This window comes from Poromitra crassiceps, assembly GCF_964638095.1.
Source record: "Poromitra crassiceps genome assembly, chromosome: 10".
NCBI lineage: Eukaryota > Metazoa > Chordata > Actinopteri > Beryciformes > Melamphaidae > Poromitra > Poromitra crassiceps.
In genome coordinates, this window is record NC_139631.1 from 23,504,596 (window position 1) to 23,523,093 (window position 18,498).

At 46.8% G+C, this 18,498-nt stretch overlaps 1 protein-coding gene across 2 annotated transcripts in view; it reads right to left on the reverse strand.

Annotated features, from left to right (window-relative positions):
* hectd4 (HECT domain E3 ubiquitin protein ligase 4) overlaps positions 1–18,498 on the reverse strand; it is a gene marked incomplete at its 5' end in the record, with an annotated part of 53,986 nt that overhangs the window by 12,495 nt on the left and 22,993 nt on the right. For both annotated transcript variants that reach the window (XM_083645194.1, XM_083645193.1), the window contains 35 exons: positions 44–1,446; positions 2,007–2,186; positions 2,277–2,482; positions 2,609–2,739; positions 2,833–3,038; positions 3,152–3,333; positions 3,433–3,593; positions 3,721–3,857; positions 4,056–4,193; positions 4,752–4,878; positions 4,994–5,130; positions 5,413–5,650; positions 6,131–6,294; positions 6,571–6,650; positions 6,814–6,962; positions 7,076–7,237; positions 7,381–7,484; positions 7,656–7,771; positions 8,095–8,264; positions 8,369–8,533; positions 8,633–8,815; positions 9,022–9,157; positions 9,453–9,655; positions 9,792–9,873; positions 9,957–10,146; positions 10,377–10,657; positions 10,760–10,913; positions 11,063–11,247; positions 11,365–11,511; positions 11,803–11,969; positions 16,221–16,365; positions 16,498–16,633; positions 17,316–17,488; positions 17,610–17,698; positions 17,791–17,895. In XM_083645194.1, coding sequence (XP_083501320.1) covers positions 44–1,446; positions 2,007–2,186; positions 2,277–2,482; positions 2,609–2,739; positions 2,833–3,038; positions 3,152–3,333; positions 3,433–3,593; positions 3,721–3,857; positions 4,056–4,193; positions 4,752–4,878; positions 4,994–5,130; positions 5,413–5,650; positions 6,131–6,294; positions 6,571–6,650; positions 6,814–6,962; positions 7,076–7,237; positions 7,381–7,484; positions 7,656–7,771; positions 8,095–8,264; positions 8,369–8,533; positions 8,633–8,815; positions 9,022–9,157; positions 9,453–9,655; positions 9,792–9,873; positions 9,957–10,146; positions 10,377–10,657; positions 10,760–10,913; positions 11,063–11,247; positions 11,365–11,511; positions 11,803–11,969; positions 16,221–16,365; positions 16,498–16,633; positions 17,316–17,488; positions 17,610–17,698; positions 17,791–17,895 — 6,732 coding nt within the window. The remainder of the gene's footprint in view (positions 1–43; positions 1,447–2,006; positions 2,187–2,276; positions 2,483–2,608; positions 2,740–2,832; positions 3,039–3,151; positions 3,334–3,432; positions 3,594–3,720; positions 3,858–4,055; positions 4,194–4,751; positions 4,879–4,993; positions 5,131–5,412; positions 5,651–6,130; positions 6,295–6,570; positions 6,651–6,813; positions 6,963–7,075; positions 7,238–7,380; positions 7,485–7,655; positions 7,772–8,094; positions 8,265–8,368; positions 8,534–8,632; positions 8,816–9,021; positions 9,158–9,452; positions 9,656–9,791; positions 9,874–9,956; positions 10,147–10,376; positions 10,658–10,759; positions 10,914–11,062; positions 11,248–11,364; positions 11,512–11,802; positions 11,970–16,220; positions 16,366–16,497; positions 16,634–17,315; positions 17,489–17,609; positions 17,699–17,790; positions 17,896–18,498) is intronic.

Below are 18,498 nucleotides of genomic sequence, written 5' to 3' on the forward strand. Positions count from 1 at the left end.
ACCAAACAGACAAAATGTATTATGTTTCTCTCAAACAACCCACCTCAATGACAGCATAGCCCTTGATGGGCCTGGCCATGATTGCATTGCTGTCCAGTGATGTGACTGTGTACATGGAGCCCCCATCTGACACTGAGCCTGTTTCTGCGCTGTCCAGAGGCTCCCCCAAGCTGCCCAGACTCCCCAGGCTCCCCGTGCTACACAGGGAGATATCAAGGCTCTCCTGACTAGAAACAGTGTGCGGGTCTAGGGGGCCCTGCTGGGGGTAGGTGACAGCAGATGCTGCTGCAGCAGCAGGGGTGAGAGGAGGCGCAGCTAACAAATCCTGATCCACAGAAAGTTCACTGCCAGTGCGGGAGGCTCCCTGCGAGGAGCTGCAGATAGATGTCTGGCTGGTGGAGGCCGAAGCGCTCACACTCATAGCTGGAGTCACACTGCTGGAGCTGTCCGGGCTCTCGGGACCTCCGCTATTGGCGAAGGGCCGCTCGGGCTCAGGGCCCGCCTTGCCATCCTGAGGGCTGGAAACCCCAGCTGCAGCCTTGGGCTTTTTGGGGTCTTCTTCCTGCAAGGGGATGAAGATCTCATCTTTGAAGAGCCCCCCATGGCCGTTGCAGGCCCTGCGTATGGCACTTCGAACCACGGCCTCCTCTAGGTGGGTGGGGATGCCGGAGAGCACCAGCAGGCGGCTGTGGGCGGTGGGGCCCACCAAAGCCTGGCAGGCATCTGTCACCGCATCGCTGGTCACACTCAGCCCCTGCGGGTCCTTATTGGCCAGGTGTCGTAGGATCATGAGGAGAGTGAGGCCGCGGTGGAACCACAGCATGTCTTCAGGCTTGCTGCCCGCCATGTTGAGCAGGGCACTGTCGCTTTCCGATAAGCGCGTGCCTCCACTTCCCCGTTTCCCAGTGGCTGCCGCTGCCACTGCAGCTGCTGCCCTCTCGCGCTTCATCTTCACCTTCTTGCGCTTTGACAGAAGGCTGGGGCTCTGGGGCGTCTGGCCTGGGGACGACGACGAGGATGAGGAAGAGTCGCTGAGGTTGGGGGCGCTGGTGGAGGACAGGGCTCCCACTGCAGAACTACCTACATTGAGGGGTAGCGTGACCTCAGCCACAGCCAGACACACCTCCATCAGAGCATGGAAGTAGGTGGAGAACCGGCTCTGCTCCGCCCCCAGAGCCAAGGCGACGCCCCCGGACGAGGAACCCCCCGCCCCGGCCCCGCCAGCCGTCCAGCCCTGAGTCTCCCGGTCATAGAGCTTCCGGAGCTCTGTTTGCAGGGCCATGAGTACTGCCAGGCAGGGGTTCAGCAGCAGAGCAATGGAGCTGGACAGGCCAGCGGGGCTCTTGCGCTGCTCCAAGTGGTGGATCTTGCGGAAGAGCTCAGCTAGCAAGTGGAAGCTGAGTTCCTTGATGGAGGGAGCCAGATCAGTGGTCCAAAGCAAACCTCCTAAAACAGTAAGAGAGAGAACACAGATAATATTGAAAGTTCTAGATTAATTTGGGGAAACCATATAGAGATGATTGCATGTTGGGCATGTTTTATCATTCTACTGTAGGTTTGGGTGCAGCATTCACTTCAAGTGGGGACCTGTCCACCAATCATCAGCATTTTACACATGGAAATTCCAAATATGGAGATAGTAGTAAAGGATGATACAGTATATGGCGTGAACAAGCATTTTAAACCTCCTAACATTTCATAAACTTGGAAGCTAAAGGTTTAATCTGGGTAGAGTGCACTTCTAAGATATTGAGCATCAAAGATTTGATATCCCAGCTGGCAAAACTACACAGGCATACCACACAACCTCAGTATAAATTAACATTCAAATAACATTATTAAGTATAAAATAATATTGAAATCATGAATATGTGGATAACAATTTTGAAAAACAACTACCACCACCACCACAACAACAAAACATCAGATAAGATTTATATTGATGATGATATTGATGTAAGCACTAAAAAAGCAGACCACTAAATAATGACTTGTGTTTCACCTACCGAGCAGTTCTACCACTTGCAACAGCACAGATGAGGGCACTGTGTCCAGCTCATCCTCTGATCGATCACTGCCCTCGTCTAGCTTCCACGTTAACAGTTGCTCGGCAAATGCCATCGCCAGAGGGAACTCCAGTGGTAAGGAGTGCAGCACCAGCACTGCGCCAGGAGGTGGCGACACCCCTAAAGTCAAGAGAAAGGGATCTCCGTTTCAAACTCATGCAGTAACAGATACGCTGTATGAAGATCCTTGTTGGAGGGCTAGATACTCACCCAGCTTGATGTGCACCTTGTCGGTGGGGATGATGACGGAGGGGTATTGGTTGGTGGTGGGAGGGAGAGTGAGGCCTGTGTTGGTAGGCGAGGCATCCAGGGGATAGCACATCGCCTCCATCAGATTTAACTGTCCGTTTCTGCGTACTTTGTGACCCAGGCCATAGACCATGACTCGTGCCCAGGGAGCCTTGTACAGGCTGGAGCTAATGTAGTGCAAGGGAAAAGAGAGGAGAGAGATGAAAAACGCTCATACAGGAGGACATGGGTTGCAAGTTTGAGATCTGGGTCCATCATGATTCACTGAATCTGAATATTGCCAATGAACTCACTCTTTGCGGCAGCCTAGTTGGCTCTCCTTGCAGGATACAATCACAAATGCAGCACCTGGAAAGCTGACATCCATGCTGACCTTTGACTCGCTCACAGGAAACTCCTCCGATGTAAACTGCTCTGGTGCATTCTGCAAACATATAAAAAAAAGCAGGATTACCATCTTTGCAAAGCAGGTGCATAAAGAGAAAAGTTGATTCAAACCAAGCACGGATGGACTGACCTGTAAGAAGCAGCAGATCTGCTTCGTGAGCTCCAGTAAGCTCTCCTCTCCCTGGTGCAAGGCACGGGTGATGGCCACGGTCAGCCACTCCCGGATGGGCTGAGCGTTGCCCTGGTAGAATAACTCTGTGGGAGAGCAGCTTTGGCCCTGGAGGTTGTTAAGCAAAGACTGGGCCAGTAGGATGGAACTAGAGCCAATGGTGCCATCTGCAGGAAGGACAACATAACAGCATTCAGCGCAAAATTCACAGAACCAGGCATGCATTTTCAAGTAGCTCACAGCGAGTGCGCCATATTTGCGAGAACAGATTTACACTCACCGGGAAAAGGCGGGGCCAGCAGCTGATTGGACAGAAGCTGCAGGTGTTCCAAGGTGATGTCACGGATAGCTGGTATGTGGAAGAGACGAGTGAAGGTGTGGGGGCTCTTGGGGGCAAAGATGTTGAGCAGAGCCATGCGGCAGTATAAGCGAGCCAGTGCACTCTCACAGCGAAGCAGCTCCCTAAAGCAAAACATCAAATTGGATGTTATTTTGAGCATCAGTACAGGGTGTGTATACTGTATTGTGTTTGTCCCCATACTGTATGTATGCATGTGTTACCTGTGAATCTGAATGTTGCTACTGTCTAGAGAGACTAAGCCGTTAGCCGCAGTGCGTCGAGAGCCGGCAGGTGGGCGCTCCAGCATCTCAATAGGGTACCAGTACCTAACCAGCACTCCCTCACTCCGCAGATAGGTCTCCACCTGGACCAGCTCATTCACCTGGACACGCACGCACGCACGCACACACACACACACACACACACACACACACACACGTTAAGAGTTTACAGATAGATTTCCCATGACGGTACAGAAAATACAGGCTTCTCATATATTGTCCACTTACAGAATCCACATCCAACACTACGCCATGCAAACCGAAGGTCTTCAACATGCCCCGGATAGCAAACTTAGGTAGGGCCGTTCCCCCTGTGGTGGTGTTGGTATTGTTGCTGTCTGGACAGCGGATGACCACAGTCAAGCCTGTTGAAAAGGCAAATAAGAATTTAAGTGAATCACTTAAATCACTTAAAAAACTCCTTAGAGAAAGACTTGAGAACAATTGTGTAAAATCGCTGCTTTTTCAATACAACACCTCCGATGATACCTGAAGTAAGCAAACTCCACAATAATGAGTTCATTGACTTGGTTTCTTGGTGAGGTGATCGAAGTGAAAGGTACCTTTGCGAACTTTGTCAATTGTGAACTTGTTGGCCTCATCCTTGATATCTTCAATTGTAGGGAGGTAGAGATCACGAGGAATGCCACCATTCTCTTCATAAAGGAACTCCACTGTCTGTCTTGCAATGTCAACCATGCCTATTGTCATACAAACAGTGTCAAAATGGTTACCTTGGTTCATCTACTGAAGCTGAATCTGAACTAACATCCCAAGCAAGAGTACACAGGCTAACAATGTGATTATTTGTTGCCGCGTGACCATTTTGCAGTTATGGAATTGCTAATCATATAAGCTAACAGAGCTTTGACAGTATCATGCAGACAGTATCTGCCCCCTTTGCCTTTTGCTGAATCTGTTTTAACATTTTTTTTTTAACATTTGGTCAATTATAGCCTGTTTTGGCTGGAAGGGTTGGCTTCAACGATGTAAACCGACTGGGGAGCTTGGTGTAAATAGCCCACAAGGCACAAATAACTGAAATGTTTGTGGCATATGCGGTGAGAAATCCTGCCTAAAGAGCAAAATTTACCTTATGGGTATATAGATTTTGAATTGATTTGAATTAAATTGGTACATGAGTTGTATGAAATTAGACAAATAGACTATTCCACTTGGTTCAATTCAATAATTTCAATCTTATAATGAACTCATCTGTAAGGAATGGGAAAGTCCCATCTCTAATTGCCAATACTCACCCAGCTGGAGAGCTCCTTTGATTTGGTCCAGGCCAGACTTCCTCTCGGCCTCGTTGCGGAAGCGTCTACGAATGGTAGGGAACACTTTGGTCTCCCAGGCCTTCACCAGCAGGGCATAGTGGTCCTCCTGGATGTCAAACAGAGTCAAAGCAAGCAATGAAATGTAGATGATTTTGTAGGTGCGTATACATTATTTGCGGGCCGTTATCAGAACGTTAGAGGGTGCAGTCCCCCCCACTCACCCTGGGGACGTCATCATCATCCTCATCGTCACTTTCATCATCCGCGATAGGCGGAGGATGAGGGTCTGGCCCCGAGGTGACCAGGTTCTCATAGCTCAGCTCCACCTTGTAGTGGCAGGACAGGTCACTGTTGTACTCTGTCCCGACACAAGACGACAAACAACAAAGCCAGGTTTTACAAATGTTACCAACTGGGAGACAAACAGATACACAAACAGTGGGGAGGGGAGAGGGTTAACCAAAACAGCAGAGACAAACAATGAAATAAGTGACCTCCAGTCAATAAATAAAAGTATCGAGAATGAGTGTGGAATATACAAAAACATAAGCTACAGCCTACTGCACATGTTGACTCTATCTTTCCAATCAGAGATATTTAAGCAGTTTTCCATCTTTTAGGAGGAGGGGAACAGACATACGTTGCTGGGCGACTGCCAACGCCGCAATCCGACAGGGGGGTCCATGGGAGCCAGAGTCAGAAGCAACACTTGCACCAGCATCATTGTCGCTGTCCGAGGCCATCGCAAAGGGGAGGGCTTCAAAATTCGCGCTGATTTCCTCTGCGAGGTCCACGCACAAGTCAGCAGCATTCCTGTGGGCTTGGCCTTCAGCGTACGCAAATGGCCGGCATCCAAAGTTGGCACGGATCTTTGTGTTCTACAGAGAGAGAGAGAGAAAGAGAGAGAGAAGATGAACTGTCTTCATCCTGAGAGAAAATTGGGTCAATGCAGCAGCAGAGAAAAGGATATTAATAAAAAATACACTGAATAAAACATGGTGAAGGATTAAAGATAGTGTCTTTAAAATGCAAATACAGAGCTCCAAATGGCGTATGATATATATATTTTTTACTATATAGTCCCGCACACTGCCAACTTGCAAAAAAGAGGATTTATTTGTGACGTTTCGGTCACCGACTTTTTTTCAAAGAAATTATTTGTTTGAAAAAGGTCGGTGACCAAAACGTCACAAATTGTATAGACTTTGTCCTCGCCCCACGCACCTGTCCTGGAGAGATGTGCAGAGTTTTCCTTGAAATCTTTCACTACATTGACTCTTGACAGATTTACAGATCAATAAATGAGAGAAGAACAGAACGCAGACCTTTGGGAATGATATTAGCCAGCAGAAACTCACCTTCTTTTGAATGTGAACCAGGGGCCACATTCCCCCAGCTACGTCGTCCAGGATTGGGCTGAGCCGCTGGCCACAGTAGGTGAAGTAGACCCTGCCTTTTGGGGCCTGGCCAGGTGGTGGAGGAGTGCCTTCTGAACGCTCCCAGCCTATGCCAGCCACATCGCCTATGTGCATGGAAACATAAAGTCACCATTTGGGTTCTCAATGAATGACACATGCATGTATATGTTCAAACTTTCCCACTGTAGTAAAAGCTTATGTTAACGAAGCAAGATATGCATGGCAAAAGGGCAGCCAGGGACATTCTTAGCTTTTAAGGGTTTAGTTCAAATCCATAACATACTTTGCTATATGGATTTCTAAGGCCAACTAAATCAAACAAATAGTGGAAAAAGAGGAAGTAGATGATATCTGGAGAAAAAGACAGTCTCCTGTCTCACCAGGAAGTAGAGCCACGTCCAGCCTGACACTCTTCCACTGCAGCAGACTGGAGCCATTATAATGCACTGCCCTACCATTACTGACAAAGACAGACAGATAGACAGACAGCACAGACAGACAGGACAGAGGATGGAACAAGACAAAAAGAGGGATAGCAGTCAGCACTCAAGTCAGAGACAGAGCAGTGGGGGAAAAGCTCACGCAGATGGAACCTGTTAGTGATTAAATGCAGAGGAACATACTTATGGAAGAGACACGTGCCAACAGGGTTGGTCCACGCTCCGTCTCTCTTCTCTGCTTCAGTGGCAAAGCCAAAAGACACAATCGGCCCGCTGTCCTCCTCAGAGTCTCCATAGGAGACGATCTCTATCTCCCAGTAAAAGGAAGGGGCCTGCAGGGAGAAGGAGGAGGAGATTGTAGTAGACTGTGGTCAGGCTGATGCTTACATCACCAATCCATGTTCAACGTACTGACAGGGGAAATGCTAATGCCAGATGTGCCCACCTGAACTGGTACAGGGGAGGTGGCGTAGATGAAGGTGCCCCTGGGCAGCCCTCCTCCAGCACTGGGATCTGCCAGGAAGGTGACGGAGGTCAGACGGGAGGAGAACATGCAGGCGCGGACCGGAGGGAACACTCTGCACGGACACCAGGTGATTTCTTTGGGCTGGTGAGGCAGACGTAGGAAGAGGGTAAGCACATCAACTGGGCCCGCAAACATACATGTTTCATCTCTCAAAATGTCCGTCTGTTTTTGTGCGTGTCCTATATTAGATTTATGTGAGATCAATGAATTGCGGCAACCCCCACCTGGCGCCGGTCTGTCTGTAGTGGCGGGGGTGGAGGGCGAGCGCAGTCCCGGTACAGCATCCTCACTCTCTCACACTGAGCCTCGACCATGCCAAGACGCTCACCTGCACGAGACCACAGCATGCCGTTACACACACACAGGGTTTACCCAGACAAACACTGCTGCAGGAATGACAGGCCATGCTGCTGTGTGGCCCTTTAAATACATGATATTGTATTGGAGAGGTTGTGGGTGCTTGAATGACTTGACGTATTAGTATGTCACTAACACTCACCAGGGCTGCATTCCTGGGCAACCAGGTTGAGCACCTCCACGGCAGCCGGACACTGCTGGATGAACTCCTCACAGAAGGAGCTATCCTCCAGGAGCTGGGCCATCACCAGGCATGCCCTGAGCAAACACAATCAGGAGAAGAACCATTGACATTGTTCAATCCTTCAGTTTTGCGATACAATTTTCTGCTTTTTTAAAGTGTTTTAAACACACAATTGAAGTTTGTTTGTATAGGAAGTAATGACAGTTACAGTCTAACTCAGCAAGTGAAAATCAACCCCCACCAACCTTAAACCCTCAATGACAACAGGGGGCGTGAGCAAACAAAGATTAGATATTGCTCCAAAACAGAACATAAAATAGAATAGAACATATAAATAGATAGAATATGAGCACCGCTATCAACATCCAGATCTGGCGCAGGGACATCAAAAACTAACCTGGTTCTGATTTCAGCCAGCAAGCGTACTGCGGCCATGACAGGGCTGGAGCCATCTCCTGTGGCGGGGAGACAGGTGTGGATGGAGAGACTGCCCTCCTGTGGCAAAAGCATCGACTGCACTGCTTGCACCACCTTCTCGGTGATGGACAGCTTATAGAGGGGGAGAGCCTGTGTGTGTGTGGGGTGAGAAAGGGGGACAAGGGGGTTTCAAGTCTGCCATTTGACATCAAAGGAGGGACTGCAGAACTGTGTTTGCCTGCTGAATCTCTTACCTCAGATCTGGGTGTGCACAGGCGAGATATAGGCACTGTCAGGATGTCGGAGGCTTTGCAGGCTCTCCTGTACTCGCAGGAAGGGAACTTGACAGTAGCAATGCCCTCCTGCTCATTGATAGACAGAACCACGCCAACACTGCCGAGCACTCCTTTCCCCACCACCTGCAGGGCAGAGAGATCAGAATAAAGTGTGATGTCAGTTATTACCTGGGGTGTGAAGTACAGCACATTTGGTGCACTGATTTGTCTCTCTGAACCCACCTGGACCTCAGAGCCGATCTTAATGGTTTCTTTGAAGCCGCCGAGGGCGCAGAGTGCAGCCACAGCCTGTCTTCCAATGGCCTGCAGCTTAGCCAGTTTCCTGCCACTGCTGCTCCCGTTCTCCAGAATGCTCTCCGCGTATTTCCCCAGCTGAGGGATGAACATCAGCGCCCGAGAAAGCACCTAGCACAACCCCCAAGTGATAAAGTATTGTCAGGAGAAAGAGCAGCATCATATAGCATTAAATACAACTGAAACTGAAGAGGAATTGTTGGCCACTTCGACACAAATAAGCACCTGTAGAAACCTGTAGCAAAGAAAACCTATCAGTTGTCACTACTAAGTATGGACATAGTTCTGGAGTTAGAAGAAGAGTGATAGTCAATTACCTTTTCAGCAGTGCTGGTCCAAATCTGAGCGGTGTTGGACTCGGGGGCAGTGAGCAGGCTGTGCAGCAGAGCGATAACCTCAGCAGCCATACTGTTGGCAACATGGCCGCTGATAAAGGGCCTGACAGGGTCCGACCTGAACAAGGTAGGGTTAGGAATAAAATAACATCAGATAAGATGAAACCCTCGGGGAAATTGGATCATTGCAGCTGTAAAAGCAATGAGACAGGAGACAATGCAGCATGGATAAATACACCGTATCAAATATGATCACTTTACAGATGCCCATAGCATATGTACAGAATATGCCATCTGGATAAGAAGATTACTGGCTGTCCCCTCTCAAAAGCTCTAGGATGGATGTACCATATGTACAGGGAAATGGCAGTGTGCAAAAAGTGTAGTAAAACTAGCCATTACAGTTCAGTTACCTGGCCAGGTCAGCGTTCCTGTCTCTACAAACAGCGGTCTGAGCAGTTTTCTTTTTGTCACCAGTGGTGATGCCTCCAGCAGCCTCCTGGGCCAGAGCCTCCACAGGTGGGCCCACACTCACTATCAGCCCAGACTGGGCCCACTTGTTGGCCTTTCTCAGGGCAGCAGCCGCCTCCTCTGTGATGACCTCACAGCTCCCACTCTAGAAGGTGTGAGAAGGGACAGTAGAGGTCAGGGTGGCACCTGGAATCAAGCTATCCACACTATATTGTAATTTGTGAGGCTCAGCTTTTAACTTCTGGGTAATTGTCTATTGTTGGTCAAAGCAAAAGCCTGACCTTGGTCATGTCTCTGTCCATCTTCACCACCTTTTCCATGTTGGCTCCAGTACCAAGACGAAAGGGACGTCCTTCCGAGCTACTGCATGTTGGAGAGGGCAGAGAAACCCTGAGTACGTTTGCTCGTGTGAAATAAAAACAATGATATATTAGTGGCAGTCTTACCTGAGAAGTGGCTGTAGGACCTCATGAGATGATTGGTCTTCCCTCTTGTGGATGAAGATTGACAGCTTGCCATCAACAGCCTCTCCCTCCTCCCCAACGTCTTTATCTGATTTGAGAGTTCCTTTGGAACTGGCACGGGACAGGCTGGTGTCTGGCTCAGAGGAGCTGGGGGAGAGCAGGGTCTGGCAGCCTGGGAGGGCATGGGGTAAATAAGAGGGTTAGCAAAGAGAGTGACCTCATGATTATCGTTCATAATGCTAACGTTTAGCCTGTTTTTATCACTATAAGTTCAAGACTTTTCAACTTAAGCGCACTTGCCACAACCAGCACTTCCCCAAAGCATTTATTTCGTGGTGCTAGCTAAAATAAAGAGGTGCCCGGTGAACACAGATGCTAAAGTGTCAAGCCAAAGAGACCAACCTGGTACTACATAGTCTGCCAGCTTGGCTAGTAGCAAGGCAGCGATACGAGAGGCAGGGTCAGTAGCATCCTGTTGCTCAGCGTCTAGTGTGTTGATGGAGTAGCTCCATGAGGGCAGAGCCACATTGCCACAGTCCTCTACACTCATGAGGGGCAGGGCAGCTCGACATAACTGTAGGATGATGAGTACCAGCTTTGGAGAGGGTCTCTGGTCCAGCAGCAGAGACAAGAGCTTAGACACACAAGCTGGCTGGCTCAGGATAGCTTTCCCTATGTGGCTCCTGGAATACAAAGCACAGAAAAATGTAGACATACTGTATATAATAATAACCACAATGTGAAGCTATTTTTTTTTGTCAATATTAATTTTGATGGAACTCTACCTGGAAAGGTCATTGAGCAGACTGAGCACATCCTGTAAGGCATCGTTGCCTGCTGCCTGGTTCCCACAGCACTCTGTGGCTCGCGCCAGGTGATTGGTCAGCAGGCTGGACACCTGCCGTGCCAGACCAGAGTGTACTGCATCTGTAGAACCGCCTTGGGAGAGAAACATTCCTGAGCTACCTTTACAATGTACCAATTCCTGCATAGCATAGTAAGGAAAACATTAATATTCTCTCATACACCATCAGAAAAGTTTACAGAGCGCTGAAACGAGGAGTAAGCGCTTCCCAAACGTGACGTACCTTCCACCTTCTCCCACTCAATACAGCGGTTGGCCAGCACCTGGAATGCAGCCCAGGCCATGGTGGCCACCTTCTGCTTCTTGGTCTGCTTCTCGTTTGAGCTGCATTCCCTCTGACCACTCAGGCTACATAGACGGTCCATAAGCTGGACCAGACCGCTCCGAACCAGGCACTGCTCCTCACTCCTATGGTAACACAGAGATGACAAATGAGAGGTAATAGGAGTGTGGGGATGGTAAGGGTCTAGTAATACAGAAACATTAAGACCGGGACAATGCTTAAGTCCAGATGAATCCTCTTGCCTGGTGTAGGGGATTGTGCAAAGCATGCCAATGCTATTGGCACAAGCGATGGGGTAGCGAGCACATAGTGACACTACAGACGTCATGGTCTCCCCAAAGGCCTCCTGCACCTGCTCTACCATTCCACCACACGTCAGCTCTTCAATCCTTCACAGACGACACACACACACACACACACACACACAGACATTGTATTTTGAGCAACCAAATACCATCGAACATTGTTACACCCTGAAAATGTTTTACTATTCTAATATTTTGGCCACATTGTCCAGCTTTAATTAGAATTTTCAGACGTGACTCGTGAGTCCATGATATTTCGTGATATTGAAATTGCCCTTGTTGTAGGAGCTGCAGCTAACTGAATATAAGGAGAATATTGCCTATTTCACATTTTCCTTATGTATGCTCACAAACACACTGGCGTGCTGCTCTTACCTTGGGCCACCTTGCAACACCATGGTGACGGGCCCCACCAGGTGGGTGACCCCGCCCACTCTGACAGCAGCCGTTAGCAGCTCCCTCATATGAACAAGGGCCTGCTTCCGCGTGCTGCCACGTCGCCAGCGTGTCTGTGCAGCAGACAGGAAACTGCTGCTGGACACCTGCAATCAATCAACATTATCCACATGAAGTTACAACAACATAATAATAATAATAATAATAATAATAATAATAATAATAATAATAAATATAGCCGCAAGCGGCGATGCGGGGTCCAAGCTTCCGGTGACTTGGGGGGTATATGTCAGATAGTGCACATTTATTCAGACTTGGTATGTGCACAAGTAAACAAAGTTTGGTTGAGATCCGGTGACCTGACGGTTTCCAAGCAGTACTAGTAGTAGTAGTAGTAGAAGTAGTAGTAATAGTAGTAGTAGTAGTGTTGGTAGTAGTGGGAGTGGTAGCAGTAGTAGCAGCAGAAGTACTAAGAATAGTAGTAGTAGTAGTAGCAGCAGCAGCAGTAGTAGTGGTGGATTGGTGTAATTTTTTCCTCCGAGTAGTGGGTGATGTCTTGAAACTATGTGGAAAGGTGGGTGATGTGGGGGGTATGGTTTCTGAGATCCACACACTTTTAGGGCAGGAAAAGAACAAAAGCAAATACACACAAGTTTAGACATTTATCATTTCAAAACGGTTTCACGTATCCAAAATCCTTTAATAACTTTAGGTCGGGGTCGTCCATAGATAACCCAGAAAAAGTTTCGTGTGATTTGGCCAAACAGTCTAGGAGGAGCTCGCAAAAGTAGGTTTTTGATTAAATTCAAAATGGCGGAAAATCTAGGCACACGGAAATGGGCGTGGCCTATATGGATAGATGCATATTGATCCAAAGAATCCAGGATAAGTGAAATTTTGAGTATAGGACACACGGTTCAGAAGATATGGACCATAAGGCGAAATGGTCTGTTATAGCGCCACCATCTGGTGGATTGGTGTATTTTTTTTTCTCCGAGTAGGGGGTGACCTCTTGAACCTATGTGGAAAGTTTAGGTGATGTGGAGGGTATGGTTTCTGAGATCCACACACTTTTAGGGCAGAAAAAGAAGAAAAACAAATATACAATATAGCCGCAAGCGGCGATGCGGGGTCCAAGCTTCCGGTGACTTGGGGGGTGTATGTCAGATAATATAGACACTGAATTGCACATTTAATCAGAGTTGGTATGTGCACAAGTGCACAAAGTTTGGTTGAGATTTGGTGACCTGACCGGGTTCAAGCAGTAGTAGCAGTAGTAATAGTAGTGTTAGTGGAAATGTGTGTAAGTGTGTATATGTGTGTGTGTATATATGTGTGTGTATATGTGTGAGTATATGTGTGTGTGTGTGTGTGTGTGTGTGTGTGTGTATAGGTGTATATGTGTGTGGCAATGTGCACTGGAGCTAGCGGCTGAATTACACCAACTAAGGTACAACCTTGCTACAGTGAACATTTAAGCTAGAATCAGGGTGTAAATGACATTTTCAAGTCAACTTGGCATCTCAGGGCTTGTGGAGAGTTTGATTACACCAGCTGAGCAGTATGGAAGCATTCTATGTATTTGTTTTTTCTATGTTTTTGCTCATGGTCAACTTCACTCAGCAGACAGCTCTGTGCCTGTTGTGGTTAGAGTACAGTTCTATCTCTGTGTGTGATGCGTCCAGAGTGCTTTACCCAGTACACCGACTGCATGCAAGTACCGCATAGTACCCCACTTCAAATAAACCAAACTATACCTTTCACAAATCAACTCAATAAGTGTCAAACTAAATGAATGCCTGCTAAACTGTTTTCGGATGTGCGAGATGTGCAAAATAAATAAGCATTGTTTCCGGTGGAGTGTCCCTTTAAGGCCAAAACTAACATCTCAGTTGGCTTTAATTAAAACACAAGATAGGAATACATTTCAAATCACAACACATTGCCGTCACTTCAAATTACCTTCATACCTCCCTTTACATAACATTGAAAATATATTTCAGATTGTGTAAACCTCCCTTTAAACTCACGGATTTGGCTTTTGGAGGTTTCATTCAGCAGGTTTCAAAGATAAGTTGAATTGGATGTTAAAAAACGTTCCCTCTATACTGCCAACTGTCTTGCACCATCTCCATTCATCAGTGATTCAGTGCACCTGGTACAGAGCCTGACCACAGCCCAACTCTGATTGGCTCAGATTGATGTCAGTCACACTGCAGGATTACAAGCCCGCCAACTTCTGTTTCATGTAAAATACATTGGTGATACATTTTGCAGTGTAAACATTGGTGAACTGGGTTTACAATTATCAAATTATGTGTTCTTAAGTTAAAGCAACTCTGCTCAACATGTGGTAAAATATCAGCCAGGATGAGCGGTTAATGCGTGTCACACCTATGAACAGGTGAGGGCAATGTGACCCCTCAGCACTGGACCCAGATAAAACCACAAGGAAAGATGGCAGGCACACAGCAGGACAAGGTGCAGGGTGATTTTATTTTCCCAACATCAAAAGTGACAGTGAGGCAATCAGCATGTTGTCTGTGGATAAGAACACAAACAGAATTATTTACCCAAATACACAATGTTAACAAGCAATCCAAATGACATCAAATTAGCAATAAACAAACAATGTAACAATCAATTAAAGCAACAATAAACAATATATTTTAACCATGCTAAAGAAAAAAACATATGCAATTCACCTTTAAGGTCAGCATGAGTTGGACTGGCTCACAGCACCTCTGTAGCAGCAGACTGGGGTTTGGGGCAAGTTTTGCACTTCTTTTATAGCCATAGCTCCACCCATCTCCCCACCCACATGGCACAATCCACAAGTGAGTGAGTGAAGCACTCTGGGAGATGAAGTACACCAGTGGTGGCCATTTTAGTGTGCGTGTGCGTGTGCGTGTGTGTGTGCGCGTGTGCGTGTGCGTGTGCAAACAGACAAAATAGTCATAGGAAGTAGTATGTTTAGCAATAAAAAACAATATAACAATCAAACAAACAATAAACAATATATTTTAACCATGGCTAAAGAGAAAAACATATGCAATTCACCTTTAAGATCAGGATGGCTTGGAATGGCAATTCAACAATGGCTAACAAAACTACAACTTACTTAATAATGCATCTGAAGGGAGGATAAACACCAACTGAAACACCAACACAGCCTCTACTGCAGTAACGGACACACACTGAGTGTAGAGGCTGATTAGCGTCTTAAGTGCAGGTGTGTGGTGATCAGTCCAGAATTAGGTGCAGGTGTGGTGTATATGTGTGTGCGTGTGCGTGTGTGTGTGTGTGTGCGCGTGTGTGTGTGTGTGCGCGTGTGCGTGTGTGTGTGTGTGTGTGTGTGTGTGTGTGTAGATCCGGTGACCTGACGGTTTCCAAGCAGTACTAGTAGTAGTAGTAGTAGCAGTAGTAGTAATAGTAGTAGTAGTAGTGTTGGTAGTAGTGGGAGTGGTAGCAATAGTAGCAGCAGAAGTACTAAGAATAGTAGTAGTAGTAGTAGCAGCAGCGGCAGTAGTAGTGGTGGTTGGCTGTTATAGCGCCACCATCTGGTGGATTGGTGTAATTTTTTTACTCTGAGTAGTGGGTGATGTCGTGAACCTGTGTGGAAAGTTTGGGTGATGGGGGGTGTATGGTTTCTGAGATCCACACACTTTTAGGGCAGGAAAATAACAAAAGTAAATACACAAAAGTTTAAACATTTATCATTTCAAGACGGTTTCACGTATCCAAATTCTGTGTAAGAGTTTTGGTCAGGTAAGTCCAGAGATGCCACAGAAAAAGTTTGCGCTCATTCAGGCAAATGGCCTGGGAGGAGATAGCAAAAATAGGTTATTGACAAAGTCCAAGATGGCGGAAAATCTAGCAGACTTAAATGGGCGTGGTCTATATGGATAGATGCGTATTGATCCAGGGAATCCAGCAGATGTGGAATTTTGATTCTACGCCTCACGGTTCAGCAGTTATGGGTCAATACGCAAAAGGGTCTGTTATAGCGCCACCATCTGGCCAATATGGCTAATTTTTTGTCTCTGAGTAGTGGGGCACATTTCCAACCTATGTGCAAAGTCTGGCTACTGTACCCCTTACGGTTTTTGCCGTGCATACTGTTTTAGCGGAGAATAAAAAAAATAATAATAAACGGAACAGATACAATAGGGATCCACGCACTTCGTGCTTGGACCCCTAATAATAATAATACGGACTGTGCAGTCACACAGCACATTCGTTTTTTTGTGAGCTACAGCTAGCTAGCTAACAATGATTTCAAAACGCATTGTCATAGTGAAAATGTTAGTCATAATCCATGTCACAGGTGAATTGTGAACTATAATATACATAAAAAAACCCCATTAAGGATCCCCCCCCAAAGGCAGTACACTTACAGTCTGATCAGGTGTAGTGCCAATAAAGGCAAAGAGCTGGCCCAGCAGCACACTGTATGTTGGCTTGTCACGGCTGTCCTCAATGGCCAGCGACTGTAGCAGGGTGAAGGAGCTGCTGCGGTGACTTGTAGGGTGGTGTCGCCTCCTGGAGGTAAAGAAATAAGTAAAGGAATAAATTCCCATTCCATTCACTCTGATGAATCTGTATCATTTGAAGCTATCAAACAATAATTTATCTTTAAATAAATTGAATTGAATTGAATAATTGACAAAATACCTTTGGGGGGCGTGTGTAAACTCCAAGTCCTGGTTGGCGATCATCTCTAAGTCGGAGGGAGCAGACATGCTGCGCAGGAAGACTGGCTGCTTCACCATGGGCATCACTGTCTTGGTGTCCGACACAGACTTACAGGCTGACACAAAAGATGAAAATTACAGTGATTGACTGAAAACTCAAGCTCGACACCACTCAGTCGCCCCATGTTTTTTCTTTCTGATTTTCCCCCATTTTCTCCCAAATTATACTTGGCCAATTTATCACCATGCTGCCCTAGTCGCTGCTCCACCCTCTGCCGATCTGGGAAGAGCAGAGACTAGCACCATGCTTCCTCTGACACATGCGCAGTTGCCAGCCGCTTCTTTTCACCTGACTTCACCGGTAGGGCGTAGCACGTGGGTGGATCACGCTATTCCCACCAGTTCCCTTCTGCCCCGAACAGACCGACCAGAGGAGGCGCTAGTGCAGCGACCAGGACACATACCCTCATTCCGGCTTCCCACCCACAGACACAGCCAATCATGCCTGTATGGATGCCCAACCATACAGGAAGTAACACGGGGGCGCAAACCTGTGACCCTCATGTTGGTAGGCAGGGAATGAACAGCTACACTATGCGGATGCCCATGTCCCGACTTCTGGAATCACATATCCTAATGTCATTTCAGCTCGAATTTAAGTGTGTTTAAGTGTGTAAATGGTCTGTAAATTATGAGCCGTTACAATAGCAACAATAACGTGATACTTGATTGATTGATTTCGTGCTCAAATGAGCTCAGAGAGTCAAAGTTAAAACAGATTTATAAGCTGATGTGTACCTGGCCCTGGTGTGCCAGCAGGTGTGGACGTCAGGCTTCTGCAGTGTGGAGCGATGGTGACGTGGAGCAGCAGCTCAGTGCGGTTCATCAGGCTCCTCACCAGGGCTTTGGTTTTGGCCAGTGGGGTGCTACTTCTTAAGTGCATGGAGTTCACCTCCTGGAAGAACTTCTCCCTGTTGGTGCAGAGACATGAAGTTATGAAGTTATGGCATTGAGTGAGCCATGAAGTGACAACTTTAATGAGATGATGCCTCCTGTTACTGTTAAGTACTATCAAAATTCTAAACAAATTACCTCAGTGCAAGGACAACATTTTCCAAATCGCTGAAATCAAATGGGACCTCCTTCAGGGAGCAAAGCAATTCCAGCTCCTTAATTTTGTTCTGGTAAATGAAACAATAAATCATGAGCATACCAGCACATGGTGGATCATCTCTAGAGAATGAGTTGTACCGTGTATGGGGTAGCTTTGTACCTCAAAGAAGTGGTAATCGTGAAAGAAAGGAGCGTTGTTCTCCAGCTTTCCCTGCTGGGCCTCCTCTACCTCATTCTGCCACTTCTGTTCCAATTCTGCTACACTCTGGAAGACGACACAGAAGATAGTTGGACACAGACAAAACTTTCACTCTTCGGTGCTGTTCGGATTGGTAGCCTGAAATTCTATCTAGCCAAGCATCTTGTCAATCTCAACCTATTTTTTTTATTGACATGGCCAACTATGTTTGATTCATTGCTCTCATGACATTACATTCAAGGTTAAATTTCATAATAAGAACAATTTATTTCATACGGAATAAACAATGTGTTGTCTATCATTTAAACATCTCGTAGGATTTCTTATCGTCGTGTCAACTACAGCCTAAGCATTAGAGATGTAATTATAAGCTAACGTAGATAGGCCCAGAATAATTATGCCTGGCCTATTATAGCTCATTCTTAAAATACATGCAACAACACCATGCAAAAATAAATTCTCAATTAATTCGAGGGCTCTTTGTAATCCCAATTGTCATTAGGAGATATTTTAAAAAGCAAATAGTTTTAAAAACCTTTATTTTTATGGCTGCCTTACATGTTTCATGCCTTCATCTGGGATAAAACAATTAATAATATAGGCAGACAGACGAACGAACATGCATAGTATGCACACACAGTCATGCATGGTGTGCACAGCAAACATATT